The 19,842-nt window shown below is 48.6% G+C and overlaps 1 protein-coding gene across 1 annotated transcript in view; it reads right to left on the reverse strand.

Annotated features, from left to right (window-relative positions):
* The window catches only part of lrig1 (leucine-rich repeats and immunoglobulin-like domains 1), a 61,001-nt gene that overhangs the window by 21,211 nt on the left and 19,948 nt on the right, over nucleotides 1-19,842 (reverse strand). The window contains exons 3-8 of the mRNA XM_079510171.1: nucleotides 17,771-17,845; nucleotides 6,948-7,085; nucleotides 6,475-6,618; nucleotides 3,755-3,898; nucleotides 2,878-3,021; nucleotides 590-733 (exon numbers count right to left, since the gene is read on the reverse strand). Of these exons, the coding sequence (XP_079366297.1) occupies nucleotides 590-733; nucleotides 2,878-3,021; nucleotides 3,755-3,898; nucleotides 6,475-6,618; nucleotides 6,948-7,085; nucleotides 17,771-17,845 (789 nt within the window). The remainder of the gene's footprint in view (nucleotides 1-589; nucleotides 734-2,877; nucleotides 3,022-3,754; nucleotides 3,899-6,474; nucleotides 6,619-6,947; nucleotides 7,086-17,770; nucleotides 17,846-19,842) is intronic.

Genomic DNA, 19,842 nt, shown 5'->3' on the forward strand with positions numbered 1-19,842 from the left:
AATAAGGAAAAGGAGGGGGTTTGGGATCTCCGGGGAGGTGAGCGGCTCACTCAACACATGGGCATCCAAATCCCCTGCATGGGAACCCGACGACAGCCCGACACAAAACAAAAGGGAGAGAGAGAAAAGAGAAAAAAAAAAAAAAAAGGAAAGATGACATAAAAGTTCTCACAGGAACCGCAACAATGGTGAGTCATGCCCACAGCTCAGTCGGGGAAAAAAACCCCGAAATCAACAACAACACACAGCCATGAATAAACATGAATGCAAATGAGGCTGAACAGACCAGCCCCCCCCCCCCCCCCCCCCCCCCTCCTCCCCCTCGCCAACCCCCACATCTCTCAGATCAGAGCAGACCAGAGGGGGATCCATAAGCCCAGCTGGATCAAATATCACATCAGTGAAACCAATATTAAAAGGTCTCCACTTTCACTGCTCCCATGTGGGACATTTCGGGGCTTATTTGTCAGTTATTTGTGTGGGTTTTTGTAGGGCATTTGGGTGGAGGTGGCTCTGCGTGTGTGTGTGTGTGTGTGGGTGTGCGTGTGCATGCATGTGTGTGTGTGGTGGTGGGTTTTTTTTTACTCACAGGACTCGCAGGGCCTTGAGGCCCCTGAAGGCCCCCTCGGTGACGTGGCTGATGGAGTTGTGTCCCAGACGGAGGCCGTGGAGCTCCCCCAGCATGGCTAGACTGCCCTCGTCTAGACGAGTCAAGTTGTTGTACGACAGATTCCTGGAGAGAGAGACAGAGAGAAGAGCGTACGGGGAGAGTTAAAGAGAGACACAGAGAGAGTGGGAATGACAGAGAAAAGAGGGCAGAGACAGAGTTGTTAAGGCAGGAGACAGAGAGAGAGAGAGAGAAGAGAAATATACTGTGTGAGGTCTGGACGGAGATGACAGTTTGGCAGGGCACCGGAGGTAACGTGAGACATCATTATGCTGAATTTCATGGCTGGTTCCATGTCTATTTGCCACTTGGTGATGTGTTTTTCCATGGCACTTTTCTTTTTTTCCCCCCTCCTTGCTCCTGCACCACAAGACGTTAACAGAGAATGTGCTTAGCAGGCTCCGCAAAGCGAAGCGTCCCGAAACAGCGATTCTCTAACGTGCGTCACATAGCTGACAACCTCAGTTTATAAGGGCACTTGAGCATGTGGTAAAGCCTCGGAGGACCTCGCTGCCGCTCTTCCAATTACACACACACGCCGCAGCCCTGTACCGGCTAGAACATATAATAACACCTTAATGCGCTCCGATTTGCGGATGATAATGAATCCCACAGTCGAGATCGGGTAGACGGCGGTATTGGAAAGGCGGTGTTGTGTGTTTTTTATTGCCCTCTCAGTGGCCCTGCCGGGCCTGTCTCCGGGGCCGAGGATCGGGTCCGCTTGACCGGTCATGTGTGGAGAGATTCTCCCTGATGGCCAAAGCTCAGCCTGGCCTATTTGGAATGCAATAACTGGCTGCTCATAAAGACGGGCCCTCTCTCCTCATATCCCTCCCCTGTTCCTCTGTGCTATCTGGAAAGGAGCGAGTCATCACGACCCCGAGATAATAATACATCATATAATCGTCAAACCGTGATGATGCGCGGCCAGACATGGGGAGCCGTCAGCCATTCTGTCATGCACGAAACGGAAAACATTCACAGGAAACAGCATTGAGATAATATTGCAGTAAACTGTGTAAGTTCTGCACGCCATAAAACAAAACTCATAAAAAAATCCAGCTGATCTACAAGCTCACAATGTTCTATTTTCGACAACAGTTGAACGTGTAAGTTCTGGTTTCCCCAAAGTCATGGGTTTGTAGTAGTGCTAATACCTCCCGAGGGCCCCAAATGATGTTCTGACTGAGAACCATATTGAATATGGAGATAAGCGGTTCCTGCCCGACAACAACGATATCTGAAACAGAGTGTAATGGAAACACATCCAGAAGGCCATGGTTCACTTCTTATCGTGGAAAAGAGCTATAAGTCTGGCTCATGCAAGTGGACTACAGTGTGCTTTCCATCTCCCTCTCTCCCTCATACAGTATCTCTGTCTCGCTTTACGGCTGAACTGAAACGATGCAACCGATACCCCTGATGGGGGCACTGCGGTTAGCGCCGCCTCACCTGAGCACGCCGCCGCCGCTACTGCTGCTGCTGCTGCTACGGTGACAGTCACGTCAACGGCTTCTGAAAGGCTTCTGGATAATAGCTCCTCATTGGTTAGACAAAGAGCGAGGAGGGTTATCCGTCAGCGTAATTACCACAACACAAACCAGCAGGGGATTAGATGCTGGTTTGTCAAACCCCCGCGTCTCAGACCTGAATACAAAAACGCTTGTCGAAAGGCTTAAGTACTGTCAAAGCCCGGCTCTAATTATGGGATAAACAGGCTTATCCTAGAGAATGGCGTGGCGTATTGGGTGTTACGGCACAACGTTCCTCAGCCCCGGTGAGGGTAGTAGGGATGATATGGGCGGGGGGGGGGGGGGGGGGGGGGGAGAAAGGGTACGGTTCTCAGGACACAGCCCTGGGGTTTTAGAGGGAGCGCGAACGAGCGAATGAATGAAAACAAGAAGAAATGCTAGAATTTAACAACGCGCTAATCTGATCCTGCAAATCGTGTGCATGCACAGGTCCCTCTTTTAGGTTTAAATGAACCAGGGGAACCACTTGACATTTTTGATTCCGCACCACAGGTATAGCTAAAATAACTTTAAAAAAAATCATATACTGTACAAACACTACACATGCCTTGAATTCCTTTCCGCGGCCATTATCTCACGTTTAGCATATTTAACCACGGTCTGCTGACAGATATGTGCGTGTCGGTGTAATTGCTACATTGTTCAGGCAGTTAATGGAGGCGTGGTGCTGCTGCTCACAGTTCTCGTAGCTTCTGGCAGAACTTCCAGCCGTCCGGGTTGATGCGGGCGATGGAGTTGTTGTTGAGGAAGAGCTGCTGCAGCGAGCTCAGGCCGTACAGGGAGCCACCGTTCACTTCCGTCAGGCTGTTGTAGTCCAGGTGACTGTAAGGAACACCAGGAGGACATACAGTCATATAGATATATAGATACAGTCATATAGATATATAGATACAGTCATATAGATATATAGATACAGTCATATAAACATATACAGTACATACAGTCATATAGACCAGATGTTCTCAAACTTAATGTGCAACATTGTTTTAACAGTAAACATACCAACATACAGTATAAGTGTATACAGGCATGTCGGTCCGTTGGTGTGTCTAATCTGCAATTTATTTTTGTCCAATTTAAGGACGTTTAAGACCTTTTTAATACCTCTAAAAAGAAACTGAAAAGTTATATTAAATGAGATATTAAATGAGACCATCACATCGTCCAAATTGTCGATTATCAAAGGAGGACGGCAAAAATAAAAAAATTAAAAAAAGATTAAACATTAAAATAGCCGATACAGTCGGAACCACTGTGGTTCCGAGAATGTGGGTGCCGGTGCAAAATGAATTGACAGGTAGGATAATATTTGACAGGAATCGAGGCCCCGTTCTCTGACACATCAACGTATCGTACAAACCACAAAAATGGAGGTCCGGATAACGCCAGGGTTCCTTGGAGGGGTTCCACGGCGGTCCCCACCAAAATAGTTTAACCACGTTAACCCTATTTTACACTTCAGCTATTAAAAAAATGGCCAATCTACAAGCCGCCAATCTACTAAGCTAGCACATGAGCTTGAATGTTTGAGATGCGGTGGTTGAACGACACGTACAGGACTTTCATCTTGGACAGGTCCCAGAAGGCTCCGTCCGTCAGCTTGCTGATGTTGTTCCTCTGCAGCTTGAGCACCTCCAGGCTGGACAGACCCTGGAAGGTCAGACCCTCCACCTGACGGATGCGGTTCCTGTTCAGCTCCCTGAGGGTGGAGGAGACGGAGAAGGTGAGTCACAGACACAGAGGCCCCGTTCAGACCAGTGGTTCCCAAAGTGGAGTTCCAGGGGGTCCCCCAGCTAAGTGATAGTTTGGAACCAAATGGACCCCTTATGGGTCTGTAACTCTGAGAGTTAAATTAATTAATCATTGATTTTATAATATAAATCGACTTAATCGAGGGTCTCAGAGATTGAAATGCCATTAAAAAGGGGTCCGTAGCCTAATGCATGTCAAACTGGGAGGGGGTTCTTGAAATTAAACGGGTTGAGAATCTCTACTAGAGCTGTAAAAATCTTCTCTTATGGGGGGTCCCTGGCATATATTTTCAAACGTGAGTCCGCAGGCTAACAAGTGTCAATTTGGGGGTCCTTGACGTGAAAAAGTTTAGAACGCACTCAACGCAGCAGTCTGTAGAGAAAACGTAAAAATGAAATATCAGCCGTGCTTTCTGTTTGGAGTAGACGGAAACGACATTTTCGGGCGGTGAAGCGGCAACAAAGTGAAACCCCCTTCCAGAGCGTAAATCTTTGAAAACTGCTCCGCCTCGTGTCTCCATGTAAACATGCAATACGAAGGGAAACGGCAAAACGTGCGACTTCATCATCAATGTAAACAAACAGCCGCGATAGGAAGTAGAATGGCAGTGCTTCTACACATATGTGAATGCGTGTCACACCGCCACATGGCATGCACACTACAGCATGTTCAGTCACTTCAATTCACTTTTTTTCCCTAAAATGTTCAAAAATAGCAGATGTACAAGCTCGCAGGATAGCACAAAGCTTGTATATCTGCTATTTATGCATAGCCAACGCTAATATATATATTTTTTTTAACCTATTTCTATTCCCTGTTCTGTTTTTTCTCTCATTTCTCCTGCCCTGACTCTATCCTCTCTCCTCTCACAGAAACTACAAAATGGTAGTTGCGCACGATAGAAAGGAATTCCACCCGCTTCTTCACACCAGACGTGACAATAAGAATTCTGATTCTTACTTATTATTTCCGAAGGTTATTAATATCGGGGATGAGCCAACATTTCGGGGGCATAGCATAGCATAGTCACGCTATATGCCCTCATGATGCCACACGTGAATCCATCACACCCTAAGTCAAACGCTAGGCATCGGGATAGCTCATGTGCTTTGGTTACAACTAACCACTGGCTCAACAGGCATTCCACTGTGGTGTCTGTTCCACCTGTGGTATGGGACCTTGTGTGTGTGTGTGTGTGTGTGTGTGTGTGTGTGTGTGTGTGTGTGTGTGTGTGTGTGTGTGTGTGTGTGTGTGTGTGTGTGTGTGTGTGTGTGTGTGTGTGTGTGTGTGTGTGTGTGTGTGTGTGCGCGCACACCCGCAGGCTTACAAACAAGGGTCAAGCTCTGACCCGGCCATCCCCCCGTTTTGCACCGACCCAAGGCTCCATAAATCCCAGAGAAGTCACCTGGAGGAGCAAAACCAACTAACAAGGAGCGCCAGATTCCCTGGAATCTGTCTCCACTCAGATAAGTATCACCCAAGGAAAACACAACTTGTTGCAACAGTCTTCGTCGGTTTAGGTCCCTGTATTTTCCATGGGGGCGGGGCTGGGACGACAAATTGCGTGAGAGAGAGAGAAACCACAGTCGCTCTCTTCTCGGCCTTATCAAAAGGGCGGGGCCCGGTTTTGCATGTAACGATGAAGCCGCACACCTGGCGTGTGTGTGTGTGTGTGTGAGGGGCGTGATGGGCCCCCAGCCCCGCGAGCGTAAACATCCACACAGGCTCTTTTGTGCTCCGGTGTGTTTTCGCCACCAGCGAGTGCAGATACAGTGTCACCGGGGCCACCTGCCCACCAGCGAGTGCAGATACAGTGTCACCGGGGCCACCTGCCCAACAATGGGCACCTGGGGAAACCGCTGGAGCCACAATGGAGGAGATTCCCGTTACATGTGTCCCTTCCCCCCCTCCTCCCTTCCTCAGAATGGAGGTGTTGAGCTGTGGATAGCTGTACCGCCTAGAGTCTGTATGCTGCAGGGGGACGAGGTGGGGGGACGGGGGGGGGGGGGGATACGTGCCAGCCCACTCAGGAGCTCTACTGTGGTAGAAGGCTGTAAATCAAGCTAGGTGGGCCGCTGGCTGTCTGGCGGACCGGGGCTCAGTGCAGCGTTAAGAGCACACAAACTAAACCAACAAGTCGTCGCTGTCGGGCACAACGCTCTTATTTACATCTTTTACCTTTTTCCGCAAGCTAAAACCTGGCGTGAAGCAAAGCGACACATTTTGAACTTGTCGATCTGCTACTTTTGCTATTTATTTTATTATTTGAATCCTGAAAAGTAAGTAGTAAGTTGGTTTCCACCCGACCGAGACGATAGATAGCAGCATAGTGTGTGTGTGTGTGTGTGTGTGTGTGTGTGTGTGTGTGTGTGTGTGTGTGTGTGTGTGTGTGTGTGTGTGTGTGTGTGTGTGTGTGTGTGTGAGACGTTTTGTGTTACGTGTGTAGTGTCAGTGTGTCAGTCTCTGCGGTGTGCGTTCTGTGTGGTTCCTGAAGCGGTGTGCGTTCTGTAGTGCTGTACTCACAGCTGGATGAGCTTGGGCAGCTGGAAGGCCCTGACAGGGACCTGGCTGACGCGGTTCCGGCTCAGCCTGAGGACCTGCAGGGTGGAGCCCAGGTGGTCCAGAGCTCTCAGCTCCAGCGTGCTGATCTTGTTGTTGCTCAGGTACCTGGAACAGAACAGAAGACCACAGCGGCATGTCTTTAAAAACACACAACTAGCTCTGGGTGGAATGGACTCTGCAGTGGTAGGTGGGGGGAAACCCTTAATTAATTAACCACATGAGCCCTAGCGTCCATATTCTGTAATAAAATATTATGTAATAAAAACCTAATTTGGTGAAAATAGGCGAATTACAAGCTCACAGTGCAACTGTGAGAGCGTGTAGAGCTTGCAGATGATTTAGTTTATTTGAACCGTTTTGGTATTTTTGGTGTAGACTAGGGACAGAAGGAAGGGGGGCCCCAGTACAGAGCCCTGGGGGACAGCTCTACTTACAGGTCTTTGATTTGGAGGCCTGCTGGGAAGCCGTGGCCTCGTAGCTCTGTGATGTCATTGTTGCTCAGATCCAGGGTCTCCAGGGACGCCATGGCTCCGAGCCGCACGCCGTCAACGCTGCGGATCTTATTGTGATGTCTGCGGGGGAAGATAAATAAATACGGAAATAAATAAATGACACGTTCAAAGGGCAGCGAGTGGAGCAGTGTTCGGCAAACTCTTGCGCTCGCAAACAAACCGAACCAGGAAAAGATGACCCCCCCCCCCCCATCCAAAAGAAATGTTCCCACACTTTCAGCACCCACTCCCATACTCCCAACCTAACCTCCCTTAGCTTCCCTAGTAAGCCCCTTTCAGGAGGGAAGGAGAAGAGTACACAGAACAAAGTGGCCCAGAGTCCCCCACAGCAAACAACTACTTGAGGAGGCTGGTCCCTCTCCAAACAATCCCAGGGACACCTGTAGCATTTTTTTCTCCCACAGAGATTAATGTCACCCAATCATCACTTAATTGATCACCAAGAGTCACTGAGCCATCTCTGGTTGTAGAGCACTTAACACCGTGATGGATGGGAGAGGTGGCTTCTCCGGGACTGGGACCTGTTATGCCTGATTTATACGTAGTGGCGCACCGGTGACTTGTCGCACAGAATTTTGCCGATCTATTAGCTCACGACAACGTGCCACGCTGCTTTCTGAGCTTGTGGATCAGAAGTATCCCAAGAGCACCATGGCTTTACGGTAGCTCTCCACCAAACAGACTACTTCAGACTACTACAGACTGTGGGGTCCCGACTTTGGATGATGTCGGATTTTCAGGTGTCCTAAAGTTCTGGTCGCCACACCGCCCAAACTATTGCAAACTGTCTCTCCATACCAGGAGGTGGCAGTAGCCTGCAGTGCAGCTTAGACCAAAATAAAAAACAAAAAAACACGAAACATTTTTGCGCTAGACGTAGTACTGCGTAGTACAGGAATTGAGAGTTGTGAATATGGTATCTAGTTCAAATGTGTGACGGCCAATGTCTGCTCAGAGAGGGAAAAGGCTAAAACTGGCCAAATAAGCTAAAGAGCCAACCAGGAAGCTCTCCATTTACCATCTCTCTCTCCCCCCTCTCCACCAACCCGCTGCTACAGAAGGGCAGAAGCCGTCGGTACCCGACCGAGCATTCTTTGTTCGGCTTTCAACGCTTCCCTACAACTTAGTATTAGAGTTCTCAATCTCTGCCCGAATCCGGCCCGGCCCGACCCGGCCCGACATTTTCGGGTAGGGCCGGGCCCAAAATGCACGATAATTAGTCGGGCCGGGCCGAGCCTCAGGCTCTGTGATTTTCCGTGATTTCTTTTTTTTTTAATAATTTTATTATAACAAAAATAACAATTCTGTTGTTTGTGTAATGTATTTATTTAATATGAAGAGGGCTGAGCTGGTGAATGTTGGCGATTAACTTTTACAGTTTAGGCTATTATACTATATGTGACTGAAGGAGGAGGAGGCGATGATCAGCACTGCAGCAGGCAGCAGCGCACCAAAGTGACAGAATAGAACGGTGGTTGTTGAATTTGCTACCGCTGGCTGGCCTCTGGTTTGCCAACCAAATGAGCTGCTTACTGCTCAGCATCAACTATATAACTTAAGTCAACTTGCCATATGCTTAAATGTTTTATAAGACCATCGATTTATCCGCAATAGCTCGTTTTGGAAACGTCGGGGCTTAACGAGACACTGCTGTCTCGTTGAACCCAGCTGGGTGAATAAGCTAAATTAGGCTACCTAATCAACGGTAAATGCTCCATATAACTATGAAAGCGCCTGCACGTAATATAGTTACATGATGACCAAGCAATGTTACAGTCACACTGTAGGCTACAGCTATTTGGTTTACAAATCGTATCGCAGCGCGCTGTAGCCTACAGCTATTTAATTTCCCCATCGTAGCGCAGCGCGCCTCGTTGTGTGCCCACTGCCCAAAATAAAAGATCTGCAAGCTGTCGACAGACTCGACACGCCATCGAGCGGCATGTTGATGGTTTGTATGTCTGTTCTTTAGGTTAGGCAACGCACATTACGCGTGGTATGTGGGTTTGAGAGGCAATGATTAATGTAAACTATACAGTAACCTAGTAGATTATAGCCAAATTGACAATTGTCATAATATTGCCAGTAGCCTATTGGACATAATTAACTGTGTCACTTCAGAGGATCGCTGCTACTTTGATTCAGAAGATGTTTACTCACCCCTGGAAATTGCTGGAAACCATTAGAATGTTGAAAATGGAACATTATCAGCCAATTAACGTGAGTTACATAAATCCTTTATTTCGGCGACTAGACTATTAGTGCGTTCTCTGACACGGTCGTCTCAATAATCCACGGCGCCGCGGCCATATAGTGGCATTTTTCTTTTTCCTTTTTTTCTCTTTTTTTTCCACTCGGGCTTTTTCGGGTTTTCGGGCCTGACATTATGGTAATTGTTAGGGTCGGGCCGGGCCTCGGGCCGACCCAGTTAGGGTAGGGTAGGGCCGGGCCTTAATTTTCAGGCCCGATGAGAACTCTACTTAGTATCCGACACGACGGCGAGCGTGCACGTCGCTTCGCGTGCCATGGGCCATGCATAGCTTGTTTTGATCAAAAAACGCAATCTGGGAAAAGCGGCCGAAATAACACTATTATATAATAAGTTACATTCATTAAAAATGTATATTGATGTGTACTTAGGGCATTATATACTATGTAATAGACGTAACTGCAACTTAAACAGGGTATTCTGCCAGGGTCAACACTGGCTTTCTGGCGAAAATGCAGAAATATAGCCAGCTGTCATTTAAAGACAGGATGAGCCCAGAATAGCACCCGTCATCTCAGAATATGTCCTCCCGACGGGACGGCTTCAGAAATGCCCAAAGTGAGCAGGGGCACTAAAGCACACAGCGGTTCCCTTCAGACACAGGAAGCTGCCGGCCGGGCCGCAACATGGGAAGGTTATTACAGGAAGCTGCCGGCCGGGCCGCAACATGGGAAGGTTATTTCAAGGCATCATTTTGCCAAGGCTCGTTAGCTGTGGGGGCAAACGGCAGGCCTGAGAAAAGAACGAGGATCATTTATTTAGGAATAAAGAAAGCCTCCACACCGCCCCCCCCCAACCCTATTTTTTATTTTGGCCCTGCTCTGGGTGTGTGGAATGGAGGGTCATACTCTAACCCTGTACCCCCCCCCCCCCCCCCCCCCACCCCCCTCAACATCTGTGCTGGGCTATTTTGGGTATGGACGGTCAGGACCCATTCCACATAGCTGACAAGAACAGAGAGAGAGCGAGAGAGAATCTCAGTGACTTTGCTCTGTTTACCTTGGAGGAGCAAGAGAATGGCTGACACACACGCATGTCCGCACATACACACACACACGTAGAGAGAAATATGTAACCCGGACCCCCACCAGGCCCCACCCCTACACACACGCACGCACACACGCACTCACGCACGCTCGCACACAGAAGCCTAACACATGGTAAAAGTGGCCTCAAATTAGGCCTGGGGCGATATGATGTTAAATCAATATAACGATTACTTCAAAGTTTTGCCTCGGTTACGACTAATGAACGATTATTCAAGGTAAATAGTGAGAAACTCACAGTAAGCTTACAGAGCGGCTATTTTAACTATTTTTTGGGAAGTGGTAAATAAGAAAATGTAGTCGAACGCAAACCTTACTTACAAACACACTGACAGGACTGAGACAGTAGCAGACACTATGGTCATATCATGGTTCTGTCGTGTGTGTGTGTGTGTGACTGTGTGTGTGTGTGTGTGTGTGTGTGTGTGTGTGTGTGTGTGTGTGTGTGTGTGTGTGTGTGTGTGTGTGTGTGTGTGGGTGGGTGCGTGCACGGGGCCAGTGTCATCTGAGTGCACATGAAAGCCCTGCCGCTTGGCGGACATGTATGACACATGCCAGGGCACTGGCAGAGAGCTGTCCTGACACCCCGGCTAAAGTTACTGACCTCTCGTGCACACGCCTGCCCCACGTGCACGCACCACGATAGACTATACTACTAGTCTCCCACTGGTTCTCAAGCCGTAGGGCCGGGGCCCGGGAGGGTGTCGCAGTGTGTCACGTTCACGTTCACGTTCCCTGTAGCCGTAGCTAGGAGACGGAGCTTAGACACTTGGACACTTGGACACTTGGACACAAGTCCTGGGCTTTCTGCTTTAAATCAACATACACAGCTGAACTGATGTGGATCCAACAGTTTAACGTTGAGCCACAAACTATGCAACAAAGAACGTTAAATCTTCAGCTCGGCTCACTGATTGCCAAACTTCCAAGAATTCTCTTTCTTGCTGTATCTGGTGTGTGTGTGTGTGTGTGTGTGTGTGTGTGTGTGTGTGTGTGTGTGTGTGTGTGTGTGTGTGTGTGTGTGTGTGTGTGTGTGTGTGTGTGTGTGTGTGTGTGTGTGTGTGTGTCTGTGTGTGCATATGGGCAGGTGTTCCGCCAGTCAATCTTCATCAAAACAAGGTCAGTCCATCTCTCCTTTCCAGCCGTAACACACACATGCACGCACATACGCACACACACACACATGCGCGCACGCACACACACACACACACAGTCAACCATTTACTTAGTCTGGGAGGAGGAGGGGTCACATCACAGCGGCCCACCTGAATAAACAGTGGCGGAAATAGTTAAAGATGAGTCGCGGACTCACAGCACACACACACACACACACACACACACACACACACACACACACACACACACACACACACACACACACACACACACACACACACACACACACACACACACACACACACACACACACACACAGAGGCTCTGGTGCGGGTGAGGTGGGGTCAACAGCTGGTGACCTTCGCTGGGAAAAACAGATCAGTCTCAAACTGGTGGGAGATGTTGGCCTCTCTCTCTCTCTCTCTCTGTTCTTCTCTTTCTCTGTAACCAGCCAAGTTCTCTTTCTTTCTTTCTCTCTTTCTTTCTTTCTCTATCTCTCATTCTCACCACATCCCCCTTTTCCATCCCACACTTATAAGAGCCCAGCTGCGCACGAGATTGAGAGAGAGAGCGCTAGAAGGAGGAAGAGATCGCTCACAGCACGTTTGAAGTCAACACACATACACAATGGGGCCGTTTATAACAAAAAAAAAGCTGTGATTATCACACGGCCGGTGACATTTGTGCAAAAAAACGGCGAGTTTCAATTGACTCTACCCACTCTTTGATGTGTGTGTTGCTGAGGGTCTTTATTTGGTCCGATCCCACTTAATTCCACATCTCATTAGAGCCCCTACTGACCGTCTGAGGGAAGCTGCTTCTGACACCTCGCCTTTTGATGTGCATGTCGGGGAGAGGGGCTGCTTTACGCAGAGCCGGCCCCGTTCCTTCTCCACACTTTCCAGTGTGATCTTTGGGAGCAGATTCTCCGCCCACGTTTGAAGCTGGGCCGTCCCGGACAAAAGAGGAATTATTTCCAAATCAGATCATCCCCGTCCCGCAGGACACGTGATTTCCAATCGCCCGCCTGCACTTTCGTCTTTGATGTGGAAGGGCGGCCGCTTGATGGGGACATGTGCGCCGCTGCCCCGCGGCCAGTTTTTGACGCCATGTTTTTTTTTTTTTTTTTTTAATAGACCTTGTTCAATTCATTCATTCATTCTTGGTAGGATCTCGAGGGGCCGGCAAAGTGCAAGCTGGGTTTTGCGAGCACTGGTCTCATTTTGGCTGTTATATTGGGCGGGCTTCCCTATTGTCTTGCCACATACCATTGGTTCTCATTGAACTTGTTTTATTTTTCTTTGGATCAATCAGTCATGTATGATGCAAGAGGAGTCGGAGACGCTTGTATAAACGGTGGCGGTGCTTGTACCATAACAAGACCAGCTGTACCAAAACAACAGCTATCAGGCCTAAGCGAAGACATCTTGACTCTTTTTTTAACAAAAAACTGAAAGGGTAACATATTATACCTCTACCCCCATAACTCTGAAGGTTGTACAAATGGAACCAAATGGGCCTGTGATGGTTCAAGGTTCAAGGTTCAAGGTTGTCTTTATTTGTCTCCCTTGGGAGAAATTTGTCTTGGAGACAGAGTCACAGCTGCATACAAATAACAGACACGTTCACATACGAAAAGGAAAAACAGGCATGAAACACCCAACATACACAAAACAGAGATATTGCACACATTCCCTTGATAAAGTGCAATAAAGTGCTTTTGGCAATCATTTTGGTTCCATTTGTACATTCTCCATTTGTTCTCTCCACTCTCCATTTGTACACTCTCAGACCGTTACACTCTCAGAGTGTAAGGGTTCATTTGGAACCCTCTCAAAGCACCCAGAGGGGTCCCTGTGCCGCACTGTGAGAACCATGGCCACAAGCTCCTGTGATCTCAGCAGCAACAAAGTGTTTTCCCGGGGGGAAAACAAGCCCCCCGATTGGTTGCTGGCCAATCCGATCAAAGAGCGCCGATTGGCTGCCAAAGGACCCAGCTTGACGTGCATCGCCGCGACACTGTCCAGTCCACACAGATTAATAGGATGAAGTGCTCGCTGCAGGGCCACTGCCCATTGGCTTATCACTGCAGGGCCACTGCTCATTGGCTTATCACTGCCCTGATGAACTGCACAAGAGCAGATCAAAGGACGGGGAGCGAGGAGGTGAGAAGGAGCTGCGGGGGAGCGGAAGGAGGAGGTGAAGGAGAGAAGGAGTTAGGTCACCGTTCAGAACAGGAAGAGATCTATAGGGAACGGAGGGAGGGAGGGAGGGAGGGAGGGAGGGAGGGGCAGCAGGAAAAGGACTTAAAAAGTCCACTATTTTGGCCTGGGCCGGTTTAGCAGTCCAGGCACCTTGGCTGGTAATCCAGCATCATGACAGTCAGTGTGTCACGCCCCCCCCATCCCCCCCCCCCCCCCCCCCCCCTTTCCTGTCTACCTACTGTGATCTATCAATAAAGGCAAAAAAAGCCCCAGAAATATATATAAAAAAAAGTCCACTATTTCATATTTTAAAAGGCTTTTTAATATAATCAAAGGCATAAATAAAAAAATTAAAAAATTGTAATATATAAAATTAAAATAATTAAATTAAATAGGGCCAAAAGCATTTCCGGGGGTCCCCGTTGAGAAGCCCTGCATTAGACAGCCCTGCTATACTCTAGTCTACAGTGCATCTCACAGCCCTGCATTAGACAGCCCTGCTATACTCTAGTCAACAGTGCATCTCACAGCCCTGCTATACTCTAGTCGACAGTGCATCTCACAGCCCTGCGTTAGACAGCCCTGCTATACTCTAGTCAACAGTGCATCTCACAGCCCTGCATTAGACAGCCCTGCTATACTCTAGTCAACAGTGCATCTCACAGCCCTGCATTAGACAGCCCTGCTATACTCTAGTCAACAGTGCATCTCACAGCCCTGCATTAGACAGCCCTGCTATACTCTAGTCTACAGTGCATCTCACAGCCCTGCATTAGACCGCCCTGCTATACTCTAGTCTACAGTGCATCTCACAGCCACCATCTTGTTAGCAGTTGCCAGCCGAGTGCGTGACACGCCGCACGTGGCACAAGGCTGCCGAGGTGGCATCCTTCGGTCAGAAGACACTCGGCAGCATTCAGCGCTGGATGCCCCGGCATTCTGGAAGGACTCAAGTCAGTCGGCCAAGGACTGGATCTGGTCGGGGCCCGGAAGAAAGACTCTCTCTGTCTGTCCGTCTGAGTGTCTGTGGAACCACTGTCTCACACAGACCTGCAGTCAGACCACATTCCAGCGGCTCTCCGACCAACGGCGCAGGAATTCCGCACGCACTGCACTGCCTCTGCCAAGGTACCCGAGCGCACACACAGGCCGCAGGCACACACACACACACGCACACATGCGCACGCACATACATACACACACGTGCACACAAATGCGCACACACACGCACACACACGCACACACAAGGAAAGGGAGGGCTTGGGGATAGTGGAGGTTGGCGAGGAGGAGGGGGGGGTTGCATGAACCTGAGCTGGAGGCCAACTCACCCCACTCCCCCCCTCACCTCTTCTCCTGCCGCAGCCCCCCCAACCCCTTCCTACAGTAACCGAGGTGATGTCACTCATGTCACTGTGACCCACCCAGCCTCGCACCCCCCCCCCCCCCCCCCCCCCAAAAAAAACCACCCACCACCCCCCCCGATCCCCCTCCCTCGCCCTGGTTTACAGTAAAGCCGCTTGACGGAAAGCCGCAGCTGCGAGGGTGTTCCGAGGGGCATTTCAGCTGTGTAGCTTTGTAAAGATAGGACCCTCCCCTCTATCCCCACCTCCTCTCTCTCTCTCTCTCTCTCTCTCTCCCCCTCCCCATCGGGTCTTCCCATAGCAACAGGCTTCGAGTCAGGCCAAAAAAAGACCCCAACCGTCCTGTTAGCGGACAGAGGAGAACAGAGAGCAAGTGCAGATTTTCCTGTAAGGTGAAAGGTGAACCTCACTCTGGTGGGAGTCACCTCTCCACAATGTACCACCAAAAAAACAAACAAAATAAACAAAACAAAAAAAACAAAGAAAAACCCTTCCAAACTCTCACTCAATCGATCCACGCTTTGACAGGGCAACATGAGTTCAGCTTGACAAGAGAGTCGTGCAAAGTGTTGCTCAATAGAACCTGGCCTTCCCAACAGACAATAAGTGCTGAGGGCAGCATTCTTGGCCCCGCGGGCGGCCAGATGATAAATCCCGCGTATCGGGCAGATGACACACAGGGAGAGGCCGGGGCATGACCATTACTAAGCCCGTCGCTGAAAGTGATACGCCGATGAGCCACTTCACAGGAGCCGGCAGCTGCATGCTTTAATATCGCGGGGGGAGTCGGTCGGTTGTGCTAGCAAGGCGTGAAAGAAAATACACACAGACTGTTTCGGAGTGTTCACACTAGCCAAGCTATGGCGCGGGGTGGAAGGGGGGGGGGGGGGGGGGGGGGCTTTAACGCAACGTCTTTTCTGGTTGAGTGAGAAGCTAGAATGTTCCGGCGGTACACATGACAAGGCAACACAACGTCTCAAACCCCCACAACAATGAGACCTCACAGACAGATTAGACGGGCAGGCCGTGGTCATAGTGTGCGTGTGTGTGTGTGTGTGTGTGTGTGTGTGTGTGTGCATGTGTGCATGAAAGAGAGAATGTCAATAGGCCACTGCGCTTATACTTGTGATACACACAAGATGATGAGCAGTGATGCATGCACACCCACACACACAAACTCACATGTGTGCAGCGTGCACATATATATACACACATTCACACACACCAGCCGTTCCCAAATAGGGCAGTAAATCTTCAGTGAAATGCCAGCGCACGCAGGCCCTGCAGGCAGAATTTCACAACTGGAAGCAACTAGGAAAGAGCTGTATGGGACCTGACACTTCAGCTAGCTAGCTAGCTAGCTAGCACCGCACTGCATGGCTGGCTAACAAGACTAGTCAAGCTTGTCGAGTGTGTACTGATCACTCCCAACGAATACAAGACTGCTCGCCCCAAAACACGCTCGCACCTTGAAACGGTCACGAGCCGGTATTCCTAAACGTAACCTCAGTGAAACTATGCCTAAACCTAACCTTATTCCTAAACATAACCTCAGTGAAACTATGCCTAAACCTAACCTTATTCCTAAACATAACCTCAGTGAAACTATGCCTAAACCTAACCTTATTCCTAAACATAACCTCAGTGAAACTATGCCTAAACCTAACCTTATTCCTAAACATAACCTCAGTGAAACTATGCCTAAACCTAACCTTATTCCTAAACATAACCTCAGTAAAACTATGCCTAAACCTAACCTTATTCCTAAACATAACCTCAGTGAAACTATGCCTAAACCTAACCTTATTCCTAAACGTAACCTCAGTGAAACTATGCCTAAACCTAACCTTATTCCTAAACGTAACCTCAGTGAAACTATGCCTAAACCTAACCTTATTCCTAAACGTAACCTCAGTGAAACTATGCCTAAACCTAACCTTATTCCTAAACATAACCTCAGTGAAACTATGCCTAACCATAACCTTATTCCTAAACATAACCTCAGTGAAACTATGCCTAACCATAACCTTATTCCTAAACATAACCTCAGTAAAACTATGCCTAAACCTAACCTTATTCCAAAACGTAACCTCATAGTAAAACTATGCCTAAACATAACCTTATTCCTAAACGTAACCTCAGTAAAACTATGCCTAAACCTAACCTTATTCCAAAACCTAACCTCATAGTAAAACTATGCATAAACCTAACCTTATTCCTAATCTTAACCTCAGTAAAACAAGAATACAAGAAACGCTGGGTGGCAAGTGGTCCACGGAAAAAAGGGGCCTGAGTGTGTTAACTTTTGGAGCGAGCGTTTCAGTTTCCCTCCCAATGGCTCTATGCTGCCGACGCCAATAAAGTCAGAGCGGACAAGCAATTTTGATCCGAGTTTAGCCGGTCAAACAAGAACATAAAGTCCCTAAGTTCCTAATAGCACTTGTGATGGCCATCAACTAATTGCAATCTTTACTGAGCAGATGTAAAAGTAGATGTGACCTACAGTCGAAGGGACTATTTCAAGACCCCGTCGTCCGAGATGCCATGATTCACAACCCACAGACCCAGCCAGCCAGCCAGCCAGCCAGCCAGCCAGCCAGCCAGCCAGCCACCCAGCCAGCCAGCCAGCCAGCCAGCCAGCCACCCACCCAGCCAGCCAGCCAGCCAGCCAGCCACCCAGCCACCCAGCCAGCCCAGATGGATATGGTGACAGAATGAGAGGAGTTAAGTGGGCCGATGATGTACTCACAGGTAGAGCGATAGGATCTTGGAGGCGGCCGGTCCTAAATCTGGCACGGAGGTCAGCTCATTGTGGTCCAGCCGTCTGTAGAGAGGGACAAACACCAACAGCAGTATAGTGAGTTAAACCCATTCTACAAATGTCTTCTAAATCCTAACAGTTTGCTGAAAAACTTGTGTTCCAGTCGTTCTCAAACTTTTTCATGTCAAGGACCCCCACAATTATATGTATTTGGCAGTGGACTCCCATCTCAAAATATGCTGTGCTAGTAGGGACCCCCAGAAGCAAAGATTTTAGTTCACATTTTTCACTATATATTCAAAGACCAAAGACAAAAATCTATTTTTCTCCTTGCTAGAGCAAGGAGAAAAATTGAACATATACACATACACATTGCATAATAAGATAATAAGCAGCAGGTATATAGAGGTTAGCCCTAAGGTGCAAAAGAGTGGCAACGAATCGATTAGGACATTTAACCAATCTTACCAATCTGTATGGTAAGAGTCTGCTACAATTCTTTCTCTTTAGCTCAGCACCCACAGTCAATGTAAGTTTCCTTTGATGCAAAGACTTAACGGAACGCAGATCACTGCAGAGAGTGGCGCGAACAGAGCAGCGCATCACGGGAGGGGAGCTTCCCCCCCTCCAGGAAATACATGAGAAACGTTGCGTGGTTAAGGCGGCAAGTATCATCAGGGACATTCACCACCCCAGCCACAGCCTGTTCAAGCCGCTGTCGCAACCACGGTCAGGCAAGCGTTACAGGAGCATCGGGGGCAGCACTACCAGACTTTTGAACAGCTTTTAGTTGTCAGCGATTAGACTGCTGAACAAGAGCAAAGTCTGATGCAAAGACTAAACTGATTCATTGCGAACTTCTTTTATTTACATTCGTACAATAAAGATTGATTCTGATTCTACAATTACAGCAGTGGTTGAAGGTGGTCTCTTCATTGAGAAATGTAGACCCTGATGTTGGGTTGGAGGACACAGAGAGGTCGACAAGTAAGCAGTGCTGTCTGAAGCTCATGAGGCCAATGTGTCCCTTTGGGAAAAGCGGGGGATTCCATTTTGATGAGCGGTAGATGTTTGAATCCTGGGCGTTACAATTGCCCCTCTCTCTCTCTCATGAACAATGAACCCTCAGACAGTTGAGAAACCTTATCACATTGGGTTCATTCAATTAAGCAGTGGTTCCAGCGATTGGAGATGCCTCTTCAACGCATCTGCCTCGCCGAGCTCAAGCCAATAATTCCCGTGTTTGTAATCTCCGCCAGAGCCGCAAGTTCTGTGAGCAAGCTAAATCTCACGCACCGCTTAGACCAGGGGTTCTCAACGTTTTTGGCCGGGGACCCCCGGAAATGCTTTGGCAATGTCTCGGGACCCCCGCCCCGCCCCCTCCCGACCCCCAATATAAATTGACTGCTACAATAACCTTAAACCATTTTGGGCGGGAACCCCTTTTGATGTTTTAAGCATCGTTATAATTTAGCAAATGAAAAATAGCAGATCTACAAGCTCATAGCGCGCCACCGAGTGGCGCGCTATGAACTTGTAGGTCTGCTATTTTTGAAAAATCGTGAAAATATATATATATATATTTATTTATTTTGAAAATATTTTGGGGACCCCCCAAAATAATTTGGCGACCCCCCGAGGGGTCGCGACCCACGGGTTGAGAACCCCTGGCTTAGACCAATCATCGGCGTGAAACTTCAAGGAATAGCCGCCGTGCGCAAATCTTTCTAAATGGTGGAACAGGCCGCTTCATGTCTTGGCCTATAACTGTGACTCTTGAACTGTAGGGTCATACGATCACATTTCCCCCCCTGGATTCCTTGGATCATCATGACGCATCTCCACATCATCACATATCGACACAGAGCCAAAGGATTAGGCACAAATTATCTCATGAGTCATGTGACAATGACCATCAGACGGTTAAAACCCGCGAAACCATCTGTGTCATGTTTGATTTTAGCTATGGCTATTCAAAAAAAGCCATGAGCTTGTAGATCTGCTATCTTTGAGTGAAAAAGTGCAAAATCGTTGGATATACTGTGTATGTATTTGTTTTT

The sequence above is a fragment of the Electrona antarctica genome, assembly GCF_951216825.1.
Source record: "Electrona antarctica genome assembly, chromosome: 9".
Taxonomy (NCBI): Eukaryota; Metazoa; Chordata; class Actinopteri; order Myctophiformes; family Myctophidae; genus Electrona; species Electrona antarctica.